The sequence below is a fragment of the Pseudonaja textilis genome, chromosome 3 (genome assembly GCF_049901715.1).
Source record: "Pseudonaja textilis isolate UNSWEBS1 chromosome 3, rPseTex1.2, whole genome shotgun sequence".
In the NCBI taxonomy this organism is placed as follows: Eukaryota; Metazoa; Chordata; class Lepidosauria; order Squamata; family Elapidae; genus Pseudonaja; species Pseudonaja textilis.
Window position 1 is genome coordinate 81,609,289 of NC_141992.1, and position 19,082 is coordinate 81,628,370.

At 38.0% G+C, this 19,082-nt stretch overlaps 1 protein-coding gene across 8 annotated transcripts in view; it reads left to right on the plus strand.

Annotated features, from left to right (window-relative positions):
* The window catches only part of ABCA4 (ATP binding cassette subfamily A member 4), a 112,093-nt gene that overhangs the window by 46,446 nt on the left and 46,565 nt on the right, over positions 1-19,082 (plus strand). For 7 of the 8 annotated variants that reach the window (XR_015742929.1, XM_087930206.1, XM_087930205.1 and 4 more), the window contains 5 exons: positions 1,530-1,752; positions 7,027-7,248; positions 7,691-7,895; positions 11,106-11,204; positions 15,272-15,484. Coding sequence is in view for 7 of the 8 variants with exons in the window: in XM_087930206.1 (XP_087786332.1) it covers positions 1,530-1,752; positions 7,027-7,248; positions 7,691-7,895; positions 11,106-11,204; positions 15,272-15,484 (962 nt within the window). In the remaining variant the exon portion in view is untranslated. The remainder of the gene's footprint in view (positions 1-1,529; positions 1,753-7,026; positions 7,249-7,690; positions 7,896-11,105; positions 11,205-15,271; positions 15,485-19,082) is intronic. The other variant, XM_087930208.1, reaches the window with a different exon arrangement.

The window sequence follows — 19,082 nt, forward strand, 5'->3', positions numbered from 1 at the left end:
CATCCAATTGGCAGTTTCATAGTTTGACAAGTCCTTCCCTCTCTTTATGAAATTTGGCTTCACATTGTTTAAAAGGCATTTCTGAAGCAATAACCCTAGCTCCCTTCCCAGGAATCTCTCTGGAAAGAAGCCCCACTAAGCTCAATGGGATTTGCTCAGTGGAGTCCAGATACAGCTGTAGCAACAGTTCCAGAACAAATGTCACCAGAGCACCATTTTGTTGCAAAATAAATTCCTTCTCTGCCAGGAATTACATGACTTTGATTTATTTTCCAGAATACCCCATTTCTTAGTGATCTGACTTAACAGCTAAGGTGTTCCCTTTGTCTCTCTCTGCTTAATGCTATCCTGCTACGATCTTATCTTTAGCTCTGAATACAATGTTGCCCCATAGCTTCCTCCCAGGATAGCCAAAATAGAGATAATCCAATAAACACATGATGTGATTTATTTTTGTCTCTCTTCAATTGCTACCTCCTCCATATGGTGAATTGATTATATATCAGCATAGAGGCCTGGTGGCCAAGCAGGGGGCAGAAAGAGGTTGTATCCTTTGAGAAAAGCATAGGACTCTGATAGTAAGGCCTGGTCAGGTCACAGAATCAGAACATGAATGTGAGTAATGAAAAACATGTTTCTTAGGAGTTCCACAACAGTGACATTGTTTTGTTTTTGCAAAAGGCACTTTTTTCCAACTGCACGAGTGGTTCTTTTGGCCTTCCTCAAAAATGATGCCTCCCTCAAACCAAGCTCAATTTTGGGGACTACTGAGATGTGTCCATGATATTTCCTTTTAACAAAACAAGTGCCTTGGTATTGCTTTTTTGTTGTTGTTTTTCAGGATTTTCTTTTTCTTTTTCAGTCTAGCATGCAGCTAAGATGTTCTGGTGCAGTGTTTTGCAAACTTGGCAATTTTGAGATGTGTAGCCGAGGAGTCTCACACATCTTTCCAAGTTCAAGAAACACCACACTGGTGGCCTCTCACCAGTTCAGATTGCTTTCTCCTGTGTCAGCCTCTTTAGAAGAGTTTAAAATTGGCTCCCCCAAATGTTTGCCTGAGCCCTTGAAATCCTAAAATTTGCAACACTTTTGTTGCCTCTGCTAAGAAGAAATCTTTTAAAATAAAAATGACTAGAAATAGATGCAGTACATCCATCCAAACACATAGCCCACTGTTCAGGAAGCTCTACTGCCATATCCCCACACTGACTTGAAATTCTAGAATTTGTAAGCCAATACATCTGGACAGAAACTATCTGAGGAAGGCTTTAATAATATTTGGGTGCTCTTTCTTAGATCTTTCTATCAGGAAATAGCAATTTAACTCTCCAAAAAATTCAGGGGTGCCTTATTTAGACAGGACTCTCATGAGTTTTTTTTTTTTTAATCTGTTTCCCAGCTGTTCTCAAACTACCAATCTGAGCCTTCCAGGAGAGGAAGATACCAGTAAGAGTAACTTAAGATATTCCTCCGTTACCTTTCAAAGCAAAGTTGTTTCTTTTCCCTATTTTCCCCTCCTTGCCTGGCAGCTTCATGATTACTTTGACTCGTGCCTTTCCCCTCTTCATGGTACTGGCTTGGATCTACTCCGCTTCCATGACGGTGAAAAGCATCGTGTTGGAGAAAGAAACGAGGCTGAAAGAGGCCCTGAAGAACAGAGGAGTCACCAACGGGGTGATTTGGTTCACGTGGTTTTTGGACAGTTTCCTCATGATGACCGTGAGCACGTTTCTCCTGACGGCGCTCATTACGGTAAGGGAGCAGGAGAGGCGCGTCTTTTGCTGTGGTCAACTCGAGGTCCAGGGTTTACAATGCTTTACTTTCGCCCGATCCAGGTGTTAGTAAGAAACAATAAAAGCCATACATAAAAACGGGAGGGAGCCTGCTAGTGGCCTGGCCTCTTCTCGGCACGTAGCAGCAGGCGCGCTTTTTAGAAGCCCCCTTAAGGCATTATCATCATCATCGTCATCACCTGGCAGGGACAGATACATTCAGGGACGCGTTTGCCTTTGTGACATTTGGATTAAGGCCGACAGGTCACGTTCTAAACATCGCCTTCAGGTGGAGGAGGGCTTGAAAGGGAGGCGTCTCTCCTCCTCCAGCCGCCTTTGGAAAGCCTGTCGTTTTCCTTTCAAACTCATTTCTCCCAACCCATTAGTTGCTTCATTTCGATACAATACAATACTGAGTATACAATAGAAAGGACACAAAGACTTATCATTTAAATAATCCTTCAGTAGGGAGACTCTGGGTTTATGTTTAAACTGCCCCATTCGCGACAGATCCATAACGATGCCTCAAGATATAGTCGTTTGTTCGTTTATTTAAGGAGTTAATGGGAATTGTGGACTGTAGGCCCAACACCTCTGGGAGATATCAGATGGGTGACAGTTACTTTAAATTCTTACATTGTTTTTTCTGCTTCCTTCTATCATTAATGGTAAGCACCCAAAACTCTGTGGGTTGCTTTGAGATTCGCCCTGTTTAAAGATAAGGATAAAAAAAAAAATCCTGAAGGCCTGAGGCTTTAAATACGTCTAGAGGATAAATATATTTAAATAGTGTTGTGGAAGAGGGCCAGAGTTCGTAAGAATCTTTGCTGTTTAATTTCCTTGTATTAGTACTTCAGTTAAAGTGCAATAACAGTATTTATTCCCATTCCATGTATAGTAATGCTGGTTTTGAACGTACAGTATGTTTGATGTCAGTGTAGTATAGAGTAATTTTTTGACAGCCTGCTTTTTAGTAGTTTGTCCATTTGGGAGACAGAAGGAGGAATAGCAGTCAGAATCTGCTCTGGTTTTTCAATATTGTTTGGATTTTAAACCATTCGCCTCCAGGTAGACAATCCCCATTTGAATTTGTAATTAATATTGTAATATTAAGTAAAGCTGCATTTTAGATATGTGTGAATAAGAGGAAGCAGCAGCAAAACTAAGGACCGATAGCTTCATGCTAAGCCATCACAGTGGCTGAGTTTGAAATATCAGCCCAGCCAAAACCCAGCAAGTCACACTCCTGCTTGTCTATGAATAAATCAATAAAATCCAATAGTTGCAGAAAATAATAAAACAAAAACATTTCATATAAAACCCTTAAGCAACATTTGCGCCCCGATCAAATTACAGTGATAAAAGCTCTAAATTTTACAAATATGTATTTATTTATAGTAGTTCTATATCAGGCCGGTCAAACTGGTGGCCCTTTTGCCGGATGTGACATGCGCAGACCACGCCCACCCCAGCTCCACAAAGGCAACATCACGATACATCACGATATGTCACATGAAACAATTGGGTTTGACACCTGTGTTCTGTACCATCAGTTCCTTCAAGGATTTCTGTTCACTTGGAAAAAATCTCAACATAAAAGATAAAACCCGTGAAGCATAAAACATAAGCATGCCCAAACCTGGCATTCAATAAGCAGACCTCAAAACATAAAAGCTGTGAATAACTCATTCTTAACCATCATCCAGAAAACTGGTTAGGAAGGATGTCATTCACATTCCCAGAGATAAGCTGTGTTACAAAATACAGGCATAAATAAGACATGATGCTGTAGCCCTCCCCTAACCTTAGAATGATTGAACGATAGACAAGACCTATTTTTTTTTTAATCTAAAGAAGATAGTCTTGAAAATACCTGGAACACCAGGTGAGAAAAGGTTTTATAGGTTAAAACCAGCACTTTTATAGTCAGCAGTCAAATAAAAGCCAAAGTAGCACGCACTAAATTGATGTTAAGTGGCAGAGATTACTATTGTCTTCTATCCCATTTGGGTGGTCTTCAAAGGCAGCTCCATCTACTGCAAGCTGCAGTAACTTGATCTGAAAGGTGATGGTTTGGGTAACCATTGCGAGGGTAATATGCTCTTTCAAGTCAGTGGGCATCAAAGAGGCATTGACTGTCTTCCAAATCTGTGCTCTCACACACACGCTTCATTTACTGAAGCAGCCAAGTGCAGCATGATTGCAACACACATGGCATGTTCATCCCACAGATCACTCAGCCTATTTCCTCGGTGACCAGAAGTCAAAATAAATGCAGATAATAATGCACAATGCTATCAGAGTAATCTTTAATGGCTTGGCCCCTGTGGCATCCAGGCCAGAGTACGTTTTCATTCTTAAAACTACCATCCCCAAAACTCACTGCAACTCTTGAGAAGATCTTTCTGCAGCTTGCATTCCAAAGAGAGTACAGGTAGTCCTTGACCTGTCACAGTTCGCTTAGTGACCTTTGAAGTTACAACGGCACAGAAAAAAGTGAGTTAATGACCGTTTTTCACACTTAAGACCGCTGCAGCATCCTCATGGTCATGTGATTTACATTTGAATACTTGACAAGTAGTTCCTATTTATGACAGTTGCAGGATCCAGGGGTCATATGGTCTCCTTCTGAGACCTTCTGACAAGCAAAGTCAATGGGGACGCCAGATTCACTTAAAAACCATGTTACTAATTCCACAACTGCAGAGATTCACTTAACAAAAATGGCAAGAAAAGCCATAAAATTAGGCAAAACTCACTTAACAAATTTCTCACTTAACAACATAAATTTTGGCTCAATTGTGGTCATCAGTTGAGGACTACCTGTAGTTCACTCTAAAATAGGCCAGCTGGGATGCAGTTAACAGATTAATGGAGTTGGAAGGGACCTTGTAAGTCATCAAGTCCAACCCCCAAGAGGAGACCCCTACACCCATGATGGCGAACCTATGGCACGCGTGCCAGAAGTGGCACGCAGAGCCACTTCTGCCGGCATGCGAGAGGTCACCCAGAAGAGCCCCACTGTGCATGTGCATGTGCCGCCCGCCCACCAACTGATTGTCAGATATCTGGCGCTCATGCACAGGGGGCGGGGGGTGCATGGGAGCCCCTTGCGCATACACAGAGATGCGTGGGGTGCACGGTGGGGTCTCATGCATGCGCAGAGACACATGGCACATGGGGGATTGTGCGTGCATGTGCAGGGGGCATGGGGGCCCTCCCACGCATTGCCTTCTGGGTGCTGGCATGTGAGCGAGCACGCACACAATTTTCGGCACGGGAGCTGAAAAAGGTTAGCCACCACTACCCTACACCATTTCTGATAAATGACAGTCCAATCTCTTCTTGAAAGCCTCCAGTGATAAAGCTCCCACAACTTCTGAATGCAAGCTGTTCGATTGGTTGATCATTCTCATTTTGTCACCCTAATCACCACACTGTAAGTTGAAACATGACCCTAAGAAACTCAGGAATGGATCCTTCTTGTAGCAGTATGCAGGATTCCTAAGTCTCTATAGGCCAATATCTACCCAAAGCAGAATTCATGTACACTGCTAGACACTTCCAGACACTCATTGATATCCTGTCTTTCATATACTGTATGAAGTTGTATGTTCTGCTATGACAAATAATCAGTATAGGACAGTGGTGGCTAACCTTTTCGGTACCGAGTGCCAAAGTGGGAGTACACATGCGTGTGCGCACCAGAAACCAGAAGAGCAGCTTGCTGAAGTGCATGGGAGCGCCAGAAACCAGAAGACTGTTCTTAATATTCCTGCTTTCAATTCATTTCTGGCTGGGTATATAAGGCTTTCTAAGTGATCTTATGGTGTCTGTCTTAGCAAGTTGTGGAAATCCAGCCAACAATGGTTTAATCAGTTTATTCCACACTGTGATTAATTGAATGTTGACTTAGCATTTCGTGTGAATGCAACTCTCTGAAAACAGAAAATTCAGAAAATCCATTTGATGATATAGCCCATTTTTTTTGATACTGGATTAGAACAGAGTTCATCTACTCAGAAGCATGGTGATTTTAGGATCAATCACTGTCTTTCACCCAACATGCCTTACAGAGTTCCAAAGGTGTTTTTTCACGAGGCAACTGGACTTTCTTGTTTTTTTTTTTCCTTTGAAGATGTTTTGCTTTTCATCCAAGAAGCTTCTTCAGCTCTGACTAGGATAGTGGGGAATGGAAGGATTTATATTCCTTGCAGACAGCTGGTCATTTGCATCCTCTTAGAAGGTCCTTCCTTCTAAAAGGATGCAAATGACCAGCTCTTTGCAAGGAATATAAATCCTTCCATTTATAGTACTTCGATACGTGTTTCAGTGACCTTCTAAAAGGATGCAAATGATCAGCTGTCTGCAAGGAATATAAATCCTTCCATTCCCCACTATCCTGTCAGAGCTGAAGAAGCTTCTTAGATATGAAGTGAAACATCTTCAAAAGAAAAAAAAACAAGACAGTCCAGTTGCCTCCTGAAAGAGCACATTTGGGACAACCATGACCTAGATAAGTGAGAATTTCTACAGACGTTTATGCCTTACAGAGTTATGGAAAAATTAGAGTACATGTTGAGGTAATTCCCCGTTAGGAGAATGAGCGCATACAGGGAGACGTATTTGAGAGAAGTGTTTGAATAATACACACACAGTACACAGATACATTGTACAGTAAATGTAGGTTTTTACTTCAAGAAAGGTTTAAGCAAAGTCCTAAATAAGCAGTCCAAAGTCATTCACAGGTAAAATCAGTCAGTTTTCAATCCAGGGATAATCCAAATATCAAAGTCCAGTGTCAAAAAACAGTTCAGTAACAGACTTACATTAAATCCAGTAATATCAGTCAATTTGGAAAAATGGAGCAACGGCAATACTTTCCAACAGAAGGAAACAGAGATACTCAGTCAGACACATTCTCTTCTGAGACTAAGACTGAGACAAACCAGGTTTCTGGCTCCATCTTATGGCCGTTTGAGAAACCACACCTAATTGCAGTTTTTTATTTTCTTAAAGATACAGTTTTAAAATGTTTATCTTGGTTTATATATTTCTAACCCAAATAGCTGTTAGGTGACTTATATTCCTAACAGTACACCACCATGAGCTCTTGAAGGAAGTTCAATCATTAAGTCACAATAGCGTTAATACCAAATGTGAATGTACCAGTACCTTAAACTGAAGACCCTTGATCTCAGATGGGTCCTAAGTCAAGCAGTAGAAGAATATTTTCCTTTCCTTTCCTTTCCAGTATGGAAAAGTGCTTCGGTACTGCAACCCCCACGTTCTCTTTCTGTTCCTGTTAACCTTCGCAACAGCTAGCATCATGCAGTGTTTTTTGCTCAGCACCTTTTTCTCCAAGGCTAATCTGGCAGCTGCCTGCAGTGGAGTCATCTATTTTACTCTCTACCTGCCCCATATCCTCTGCTTCGTTTGGCAGGATTGGCTGCCTCTTAAGATCAAGATCATGGTGGTAAGGATTTCTTTTCTCTCACTAGGGCTTGTTCCAAATGGATTTGGTTTACGAGTAATAAACCAGTGAAATAAATTTTCACTGCTAAGCGATGCAGTTGTAAAAAGCAATGCCATGTGACCATGGTGTGATCATAAAGTACAAAGTCAATTGCCTAGTGACAGCAATTTTGGCAGTCGCAATTGCTGTTTGTAACCTGAGGATGTCATGTGATTATGACTTCCAACTGCCTGCTGTCTTCCCTATTGATTTTCTTGTGGAAAGTTGACAGGGAACTTTTGAAATCACAGCTGTGATCATGGCTTGCTGTGATGTTATAATTATGAGCTAGGTGCCATGTGCCTAGATTGTAATCATGTGATCATGGAGGTGTTTCAATGGCTGAAACTCTTAAGGACTGGTTTTAAGTACTAGTTATTCAACATTTGTTTCTTTCTTCCAGAGCTTCCTTTCACCTGTGGCTTTTGGGTTTGGTACAGAATACTTGTCACGCTATGAAGAACAAGGACTTGGATTACAGTGGAATAATATCCAAAGTAGCCCACTGGAAGGAGATAAATACAGTTTCTTGTTGTCTATGGAGATAATGGTTTTTGACGGTTTTGTCTATGGATTGCTTGCTTGGTACTTGGATAATGTCTTCCCAGGTATGACCAACAATGTGGTCTATTGTGGCATAGATTTTTTTTTTCTGCTTAAAGGTGAAAACCTATCTCTGCTGCTTTAAAACAACTGAGAACCAACACGGCTAAATATCTCAGGTCTCAGAATTTGTCTAATCAGATACAATGAAGGTAATCAAGTTGCCATGGGTGAATAGGTGGCAATATAAATTGAATAAATAAATAAACAAACAAATAAATAAATAAATGCAAAGTTATTCAATAGCAGGGGTGTCAAACGCATGTCGCCATGGTGGCATCATGTGACATATCGGACTTCCCCTCCCCCGTTTGCTAAAACCGGCATGGGCATGGCCAGCATGTGATACACCCAGCCTGTGGGCCAGGAGTTTGACAGCCCTATTCAATGGGCTTCTCCTTATTTTCCTTCTCTCCTCTAGTCAGATTCTCGCTCTCAGATTCTGTCCGGAATGTTTCCTAACATGGTTATTTTCAGTAGGGTTCTCTAGAAGGGCTAAATATGTAGAATCATACAGATATGATAGTTCACATTTTCAAATGTTAAATTATTCTGACATTTCAGGTATAGTCAAAGCCTTAAATCCTAACGTCTGTTCATGGAAAAAGGTTTGCCTGCCTTTCATTTTAAATGCAGGGTTTGTTTTTTTTCCCTTTTGTGAGAAGCTGCTTCAGGGAACTGAAGACCCTTGAGAACAATATAGGATATGGCATTGAAGACTGTAACAGGAAGTGGGATCCTGTCCTCTCCCCCCCCCCCCCCGCCCGCCTCCCCTAATGGAAATGACATCTTTGAATCCAAACTGTTATCCTTTTACTATATTTTGGGATAAAAGATCTGTGTAATACACTTACAGTTAAGATACGAATGGAAATGTTTACAGTCTATTGGCAAATGCCAGAGTTTAAACTTTGTGTTAGCAACAAGCAATTCATCAATATTTTTTATAACATTATAACATCCAAAATATCTTGGCCTCTGATGTTATGGTAAAGCCTTATCTAATCTCCCGTCCTTTGTATGTATTGGATTATAATTTCCACCAATTTTAGGCAGCATGGACAATCCATTACATGGGGGAAAGTTGTAATGGCCTTTAAGCCATTTGACAAAACACATGGGCTTAGAAGTGCAAGGCTTCCATTTGTACACTGCCCAATGAGACAAAGGTTTCATTATCTTGTCTTCCACAAGATGAAGAATCTTTCAAAATAGATTTACAATCTTTTGTGTAATGAATCTTATTTCTCTTTTACGGTAGATGCTGACAAAAACAGAATAATCTCCTAGTACATTTTGTGGGTTTGACTGGCACTTTCTATTTAAAGAATCTATGTAAACCTCGCAGTAGACTTTTTTAAACCATTGAGGCATTGACAATTAAAGTTCAGTTGGCAAGCTACCACCTCTCAAAAAGAGGATTGTAGTATAACGTAGGAGATTCCTTACAACATTAATACAGAAATATACCAAAGGAACAAGGACTGGCCCAAAAAGAGTGGCGGCTAGACAGTTTGAAGCCCCTATGGGAAGTAATGAGGTCCTTTTGAGGTGTGGTTGTGGATATCTTCTTATAATTATTCTTTTCATGTTGTGCAAAAGAGCATATAAGTTGCTGCAGGGATCACTCTTATATTAGTCAATATACATTTATTTTATTTACAAATTCAACCTGTATCTTGTCTTTTTATTTAAGTGAATGCTTAAAGATGTCTCTTTGAAGAACAGAAACTTGGATTTCCCCATAGTTAAAGAAACTTGTCCGGTCACATATTATAGGAATTGAAGAGCCAAAACAAAGACCCACAAAAGATCTTATCTGTAGAATGAAAGCTCACACTTTCAGCTTAGGCAGTTTTCCAAAACCAGCACTGGGTGGTTTCTGAATCACAAGTAAAAAGGGGGGAAAAAGTGTTTTAAAAAACCCTGCAGTCTGTCACAGCTCAAGAAACTCTTGTTTGTCTTTGTGGGAGAAGCAGCAAGAGGCTTTCTTTTGCTTCAAAGAACAGGAAAGAGAACATTCTTCTGTAGAGATATTGATGAAGGTCACCATTTCCAGATATAAGCTTCAGTAAGTTACTATCCCAAAAGGAGAGGTGGCTCAAGTTTCATGGGCCCCTGAATTAAAATTGGAAGTTGGAAAAGTTTCTCTATCCAAATTCCCTACATTTCATGTCAGGTCCTCTAAACTGCAAATAACTTCCTTCCTTAGCAAAAAGAAGAAAAATAATTGAGATGTATTACAATTAATACATTAGTTTATTTTCCCTTAAAGTATCCAAGATGTTTTGTCACAAATAACATGTCTACCCCATGGAATCTGTTCCAATTAAAGCGCTCTCCCCAGCTGACTTGTCCAAGTGTATCTTACTGATCCAGCCACCTGATATTATTAGTACAGGTAATCATTAACTTACAACAGTTTGTTTAGTGATAGTTTGAAGTTACCACACTGAAAAAAAGCAACTTATGACCATTTTTCACACTTAAAACCATGGCCGCATGGTCACATGATCAAAATTCAGGCATTTGGCAAGTGAATCATGATGGTTGCAGTGTCCTGAGGTCATGTGATCTCCTTTTGCAACCTTCTGACAAGCAAGTCAATGGAGAAGGCAGATTCACTTAAGAGTCATGTTACTAACTTAACTGTGGTGATTCACATAACAATTGTGGCAAGAAAGGTCGTAAAAGGGGCCAAAATTAGCAACAGAAATGTTGGGCTCTATTGTGGTCATAAGATAAGGACTACCTGTATTGGGTCATAAGATAAGGACTACCTGTATTGGCTGAAGACTTACAAATTCATGACATCTAAAAGACATCAGGAGGCAAAAACTAATAATGTGAACTGGGAAGTCCTTATTCCAAAGTTTGCCTTAGGGTTTCTGGCATTTAGATCCTATTTACTAAAGATTGCGTAGCTCTAATTTTTAATTAGAGCATACATTTCAGAAATAAATACGATCTTGAACCACATTTAAATGCATTTATTCTTCTCCTTATGGGGAAAAAAACCACCCCTCAGGGACTACAATTGATCTTGGGTTCTGTGGTGGTTGGGAATGCTTTTTGAAACTTGTAATGTGAACACTGTTTGATGATAATGACACATCCAATAATTGTTTAATGGTATGATTTGCATTGCTATGTTCTCCCTATAGCAAAATGCAAAACAAAGGTTCTTGCATCCGACCAACCTGTTTTTATTTCAGGAGACTATGGAATTCCTCGGTCTTGGAATTTCCCTTTGCAGCGATCTTATTGGTTTGGGTTAGGACACCCAAAGACTGAGAAAACAACAACTGCCTATGGTGAGTTATGCAGAAAACTGATGTTCGGAAATATTTGGGGCCATTGACTCATTAAGAAGTAAATGCACACTTACCTGCATTTTTTTAAACAAGTTTTATTGATTTTACAAACAAACAAACAAAACAAAACATCATTAAACATTAAAAACATAAAACCTCTTTCCATTGTAAATCTTTACAAGGCAGGTAACACATCACATACTTATAATTTATCCCATTTCCATATAAACACGTAAATTCCCTTTACCAAATTCCACATTGTTTCTCTTTAATCATTATTCAATCATATTTCCTTTCTAATTTATCTGCTATTCAATCATCACATTTATATTTTCCTCTGGCTTGTTTATAATTATTCTCATCTAGTCTTCCTCTGAGATTTTATTATTTAATTCTTAATTGAACACACACACATAAGACATAAACATAAAAACATAAAACTTTCTTTTAGAAAGTAACTTGGCCCCAGATTACCTCTTTTTGTATGGACTTCAATTGAATTCATGCTCTTCTTATATACCATTACCTATCTTGTTTACCATTCTACATCTATTATATAACTCCTCTCCACTTTTGCCTCATCTTAATTCTGTTTTATATATTTAATCTTGCTTTAAAGAAAAATATTTTTTTATCTTTTGTCCATTTCTCCATTTACATCTGTCTCATTTCCAATATAAAAAAGAATAGTTTCCCCTGGAATCACTAATCAGAGTATGATGCCTTTCTATCATTCCCCTAAATTAAAATTTAAAATAACACCTAAATCCCAATCAGATTCTGCTTAGTACATTCTACTATTTCAGAAACCAATACTACAATAATAAATCCATAACAGTCAACACATTAATCCATTAAACTCTATGTTTAAACTAATATTTTAAACATTCCCTTTAGTATTTTATTAAAACTTAATATCATTCATTATTAAACATTTTAAAGTTATACCTTAATATTTTAGTCTTTTATTAGATCTTAAAAAGTTCTGATTATCTACTTATAATACAAATACCACTATTACAATACTCCTGTGTACTTTGTAGAATCCCCCTTTTTTTTTAAAAAAACCCATACATTACCCATTATCCCTAAAAAAAATTGACTCATTAAGAAGTAAATGCACACTTGCCTGCATTTTTGGAGTCCTAACAAAGTTTACACTCAGACACGTAGTGGGAATATTTGTAGGTGCCTTTGAACTCTCGAGTGGCCAGCTATTCATAGCATTGTTGCCAGGGTGGGGATTCAATTTTTTTAACAAACGGTTCTGTGGGCGTGGCTTAGTTGGTGGGTGTGGCTTGCTGGTCATGTGACTGGGTGGGCATGGCCAACTCGACATCACTCACATCAAGGGGCGCTTCTCCTCGCCTGGCCTCTCATGACAGTGAGGATGCTGCAACGGTCGTAAGTGTGAAAAAGTCATATTACTTTTTTCAGTGCCATTGTAACTTTGAATGGTCACCAATTTTAGACCAAAACTCAAAAAGGGTGTGTAAACTCACATTCGAATGTCAATCTAGCTAGCCAGCCAAGAAGCCTTGCTGAATGTCCCTCATCTTGGTTCCTTGTCATTAAAAGCTTCTTTCTGGCAGCTCTGCTTCATTATTCAATTATTTCTTCAAAGTGCTAACTCCAACAGGGGAGTATTTCCTCCCAACAGCAGTGTAAAAAGCTTAAAACAACCCTTCCCCTTTAAGAAAGTACCAACAAAGAAAAAAAAACCCTCATTTGGAGATAGTAAGTCTAGACATACTGCCAAGAATGCAAGAAGGGTGGAAAAAAACAAAAGATTTCTTCCAACAACCAGTTCTCTGAACTGCTTAGAAAGTTAACAACCGTTTCTAGCGAATAGGTAAGAACCTGTAGAATCCCACCCCTGGTTGTTGCTGGATAATGTGTCAGTCTTCTATCTCAAAGTTTTCTGAATTCAGCTGAAATAAACAAGGACCCTGCAAATCTTGCTTTTCCTTTCAATTTGTCTGGAAATAGTTGATAATTATGGACTATTGTGACAAGTGCTGAATTAGTGAACGTGATGTTGGCAGTTCATGTCTTGACATCAAGCCTAGTAATTGAAAAATATCATGTTCATTATGAGCTATATGGCACTTTTTAAAATCTATTTCTATATTGCAATGAACGGAAACTAATCAAGGAAGAGAATTTCCTGACAGTTAGAACAATTAATAAGTGGAACAACTTGCCTCCAGAAGCTGTAAATGCTGCAACACTGGAGGATTTTAAGAAGAGATTGGACAACCATTTGACTGAAATGAGCCGGAGGTTGAAGTAGAAGGTGCCTCCAAGGTCCCTTCCAACTCTGTTATTCTGTTAATTAAGAAAAAGCTGACGTTATTTCAGCACCTGAAAAAATGCACAAACATTTTGGGAGCTTCTGTATCACAGAATGGGTAAGACAATATTCGTTCTTCATACGGCCATTCTACTCTTAAGGCTTTGTCATCCCCTCCAATTCTATTTGCATCCAATTCTCAGCAGATGAAAGATACTTCTGGACCAGCCAAGAGTTAATCCTCCATGCAAACACTGAAATCTCTCTCCTCAGCATTTTCCCAGTCTTTATACATGTTAGGGTCAGATAGAAGGAGGCAGCAACTGTCTTCCTTTTCAAAGGAATTTTCATTTTGTTGCATTCTCACCTGATCGTTGTTTTCCTACTGACCATATACTGGACATGCAAGAATGACAAAAAGAGTGGGTATTTCTGTAGATCTCAACCCTGCAAAGTTTTTGTAACCTTTTAAAATGATACTTGAACACCTGTCATGAGGATTTGGTATTGCTTGAGCATTCCACATAGCTAGCTTTGCTTTTTATGTACCTATTAAATAAATATTGTCAGACTATGAATTACTGAAAATAATGTAGGCAAAACATTTTAAGACATTGATGAGGTAATGTAACATCCTTTATTTATTAGCTAATTACTTAGAAGTGTTGGTATTTTTTGAGTCTCTTTATGATTGGCACTATAAGACTGACTAAAAACATAGTTGAAATATCCTGCCCTTGAAAAGTGGTGGAAAACTCAGAACAAAATGTAGTTTGTCCAGACTGTTGGATGGTGTGGTCTTTAGATACCAACTACTGCTGATTTCCAGTTTATTTCCCACTCCCATTTCCTATCATTAAAGAATATGTTCCTGAATATTAATCTGCCTGTGGTCTACTTAATTCCACAGAAGTTAGTTTGGTATGTAATTTAAGATAGAATCTTTTTTATACTGGTAGCAAAGTCAGAAGTTTGGCACTAATCCCTGCTATAGGACTTGCACTATACAGGCAGTTCTTGACTTACAACAGTTCATTTAGTGACCATTCAAAGTTACAACATCACAAAGGGACTTATGACACGTTTTCACACTTATGACCATTGCAGCATCCCCATGGGCACGTGATCAAAATTCAGATGCTTGGCATCCGATTCGTATTTATAACGGTTGCAGTGTCCCAGGATCATGTGATCATCTTTTACGATCCTCTATCAAGAAAAGTCAATGGGTAAACCAGATTCACTTAACACTCATGTTACTAACTTAACAATTGCTGATTCACTTAACAACTGTGTCAAGAAAGTTCGTAAATTGGGGCAAAACTCAACAAAGGTCTCACTTAGTAACATAAATGTTGGGCTCCATGATTGTAAGTTGTGGATTACCTGTAGTTTTAACATATACCCTACCTCCAAATGATAAATTGTGATAAACTCTGCCACCACTTTTCAGCAGTAGAGTTTAAAGGAGATGCCAGAAATAAATGAAATAAGGGATTTAAGGCTGCAAGGTTTTAATATATGTTTCATGCATGTTTTAGTTTTATTCGATGTTGGTTTTTTTAACTGTGTAATATAGCAATAGCACTTAGACTTATATACCACTTTATAGTGCTTTACAGCCCTCTCAAAACAGTTTACAGAGTCAGCATACTGCCCTCTTCATAATTTAAATACCATGGAATATAAAAACCAATAATAACTTTTATTGTTGTCTTAGTACTTGGCTTTGGTCACCTTGAAATAACTTGATTCTTAATTAACTTGGAAAAAAATCCAGAGAAAGAAGGCGTCACTGACATAAAGGCTGAAGATGAAGAGGTGAGAAAAAGCATGGCTGCTGAGCCTGTCCTGGGAGACAACAAGACTGACAGCCTGAGGCAGGAGGATGGTAAAGAAAAGAAATGTAAACACAAAGGAAAAAAAGACTGCAAGGAGCAGGGGAAACCTGAGACAACAGAGGCAAAAGACAAAGATCACATTCCTAGTAAGAAGAGAGAACTAAGTGCAATAATCACAACTCCATTTCTATTATATAAACTTTAATGTATTTCCTTGTTGCTGGTCCTTTTGTAGTTCTGTGCATTGTGTGAATAGCTACAGGCAGTGATGGAAAAATAGACTATTTTTTAAAACCACATTGTGGAAGGGTCAAATCAAGCACCAAAAAGATTATTACTCAGTAAGTAATTCATATTTGCTTGCAAGCCAAGTTTTTAAAAAACAATTCTATGAGCACGAACATATCTCTAGGCCATTTTATATTGTTGAGAGAAATATGTAATAAAGTTTTCCTGGTCTTGAAAACATCTGGCAGGGGTGTGTGTGTGTGTGTGTGTGTGCTTTTTTTCTTCACATGCTTATATTACTTATTTTTCTCATTTAAAAAAGTAGTATATCTATGTGAAGAAAAAAGGGCCACATTTTTTAAAATGATGATACAGGTTCTAAAAACAGTATCAATTCTTCCCTTTAGTGGGTAGCTCAACATTCATAGTGCTACTTTAAATGATATTTAACTATGTTCAAAAGATTTACCTATTCATAATTATTGTATTATTATTTTTGTTAGGCATTTATGTATAATGTGTATAATTGCACCTAACAGATATATACTGCTGAATCATACTAATTCTGTCTAAACATCTGACTGACATGCAAACAAAAATAATATGTATAATATTATTAAACAAAAATTGATTATCCCAGGTCCTTGAGAAGGATAATTGGAAAAAAAATGCCAAACCCAGTCTAAACTATGTGACCACCATAACAATTTAAATTTGTATACAGCCCAATTCTTTTATCAGTAGATATGGTTGAAGCCCTTCATGGTCCCAACCATATCTACTGGTATAAGAATTGTATATTTCTTATATAAGATTGTATATTTCTATCTTAAATTGAAATTATAGTTATAAGCATTAAAGTTTGTGTGCCCTGAGCCTGTTTTGTTTTAGCTGAGTCAAAGTTTCTACACTTGCTGACAAGATGGTCAATCCAATATTTGACAAGCAAAGAAGAATCTCCTTGAAAGACTTGAAATAAACCAGATCCATTTTGGTTCATCAGGATTTCAGTTGTGTTGATGGATGAACAAAAGCAGACAATCCTTCAAAAAGATCAGCCCTGTCAAAAAGCAAAGATCATTTTACCCAATCTCATCCTCCTAGTGCCTTCTTATCAACTCTGAATGTCTTGCAAGTTCTGAAAATGCTACAGAAGCTGGCCTACTTTGCCCTTGGTATATAAATATCTCATATTCTCCTTTTTCACCTTGGAGCTTTATATGATAGAGGAATTCCTGAAAACATACAGTGATATCTGAAAAATATTGTCATTTAAATTTCTCCAACTTGTCTTGTTTATCTGTTTATTTTCCTATATCAAGATTGAAGAAAGCAGAACCCTAGAGAATTTTATTTATACACACATACATACACATTAAACTGCATAGGATCTCACGTAGGTACGTGATCGATATAGAAGGATGTTAAAAACTAAATTATCCATGTTGCATTTGCTCCATGCAATTTTGCACAAGACAAAGAGGGATTGGTAGAGTGCAATTTTATGCCAGAACAATATGAGTTTTAATTATAGTTTATTGCATTAGTCATGGTGATTAATCATCATAACGTAAGCCAAATCCAAGCAAATAACCTAGTAGGTTAATAGGAGATTATGCACTGAGATATTTAATTATTTATATTACAAATCTTGATTTAATTTGCCTTAATCATTTTGATAGATATTAAATAGATAATTTGAAATTGTTTTTTAATACTGGTTTTTTAGTTATTTCTACTAGATGATCCATCTGCCTTTTGCACAGAGGGGTGATCACATGTCTGTTAGAAGAAACAGGACAGTTGATTGCATAGCATAGGCCTCATTTGAAAGAATCTGATTTGTCTCCAATTAGAACTCATTTTGCAGTCCCAACTCCTAATTTGCCCCATAGTTCCTCCTCACATAAGTTCTAGGTTTGAGGCCAGATTGAAATACCAACTCTTTCTTCAAACTTTGAAACAGAAAGGAACTAATACTCTTCTCTGACATCTGGAAGTTTCATTTGGACTGTGTTCCTCAACCTCTAATGTCCATTCCTTGAAAAATAGATAATCCATCACTTGTGCTGTTCCTTCACTTTTAATTGCATTGTTATGAAACAATATATGCTATTCTCTACCATCTCCTGGACCATCTTAGATCTTAACTTCAAATAGCTTTTTGTGTTATAAAAGTGGAAGAGTCAATGTAAGTTTCAGCCAAGGGCTCAGCAGTAAAGTGGGATATCCTTAGATGTAGTATCTCCAGATTCTTCTGATGCTGCACAATCTTTATAGAAATGTACTACAAATCCTGAGGTAATTTGGATAATCCTAAATCAACAAATCCCAATTTAACATCTTCACATATGCCCAATGAGATTATTTACTTTAAAGTCTGTTTTTTTGGCTCCAAATGAAATAAAATACTTCCCAGGGTGACATTTAAAAGAACACTTTTATGAGCTCAGCATTTGGACAGTCAGGATGAAGTGGGACTAAAGGAAAATGTAGCCTTGGCCTACCCTGCTGAACAACAATGGTTTTCTCCCAGTAAGACAAAAAGGAAAGTGTTATTTTAAACTACAGAGCTTTCATGCAGTCCCTTTTGTAGAAAAGAAGAAAATCCATCTGGACAGATGTCTTGTTTTCATGCCAGGTTCCTAGATTGTTACAGATCACCCCTGCTTTCTTCAAAGTCTGAAGCAGCATAGCATCCCTTTTAAACTGCTCTGTGCAAAGTCTGTAGATAAATGGCCCATTATTCATTTGCAATTACTTAATACAGTCCATACTGGATATGTTTCTTTTTACATTGCTGCATAGCTGTATTTATGGGTTTATCATTAAATTTATTAGCCATCCAGCTTGCTGCAAAGCAATTTCATGATACCGGGGGGGCGGGGCGGGGGGGGAATCTCAAATGCCTATTCTCTCCCTATAACTTAGAAACTGCGTTTGTAATTTCTCTAATTGTGTAGAAACCTGCTGACTGAGGCAACTTTGTTTTCCCTGAGATAGAGGCAACCCTGCTTTCCATATATTAGCTGTGGAAAATTATTTGCATTGGCAAAATGAAAATTTCACCAAATAAAATTATCCTGTAATTTCTCTAAAGATTGGCAATTAAAGCAATATGGCCTCTTTTCAAAAAAAATTCTGTGTGGAAACCTAGCCACCATTTTTAATGTTAGTGCCACTTCTGAAGTTGTGAAGTTTTATCTAAAAATATCTTCTAGTGATATCACCGAATTTGAGATACCCACTACAGGAATTAATTAAACTAGGCTCACCCTTGTATATGCAGTGGTAAAACCAGACAGAAGGATGATAGAATTCATAAACTTTGTGTCAATTGCAAGTGATTGGTGTTAGATGGTACTTTACTTGATAGTTACCACAGGCACACACATACACAAAAACATTCTGTAGGTCTGGTTTTTTTTTCCAGCTTAATGTAGTACAGTAAGAAAATATATATATATAAATGCTGCTTTAGAATTTGTAATTCATTATACTTAAGTAATGTGACCA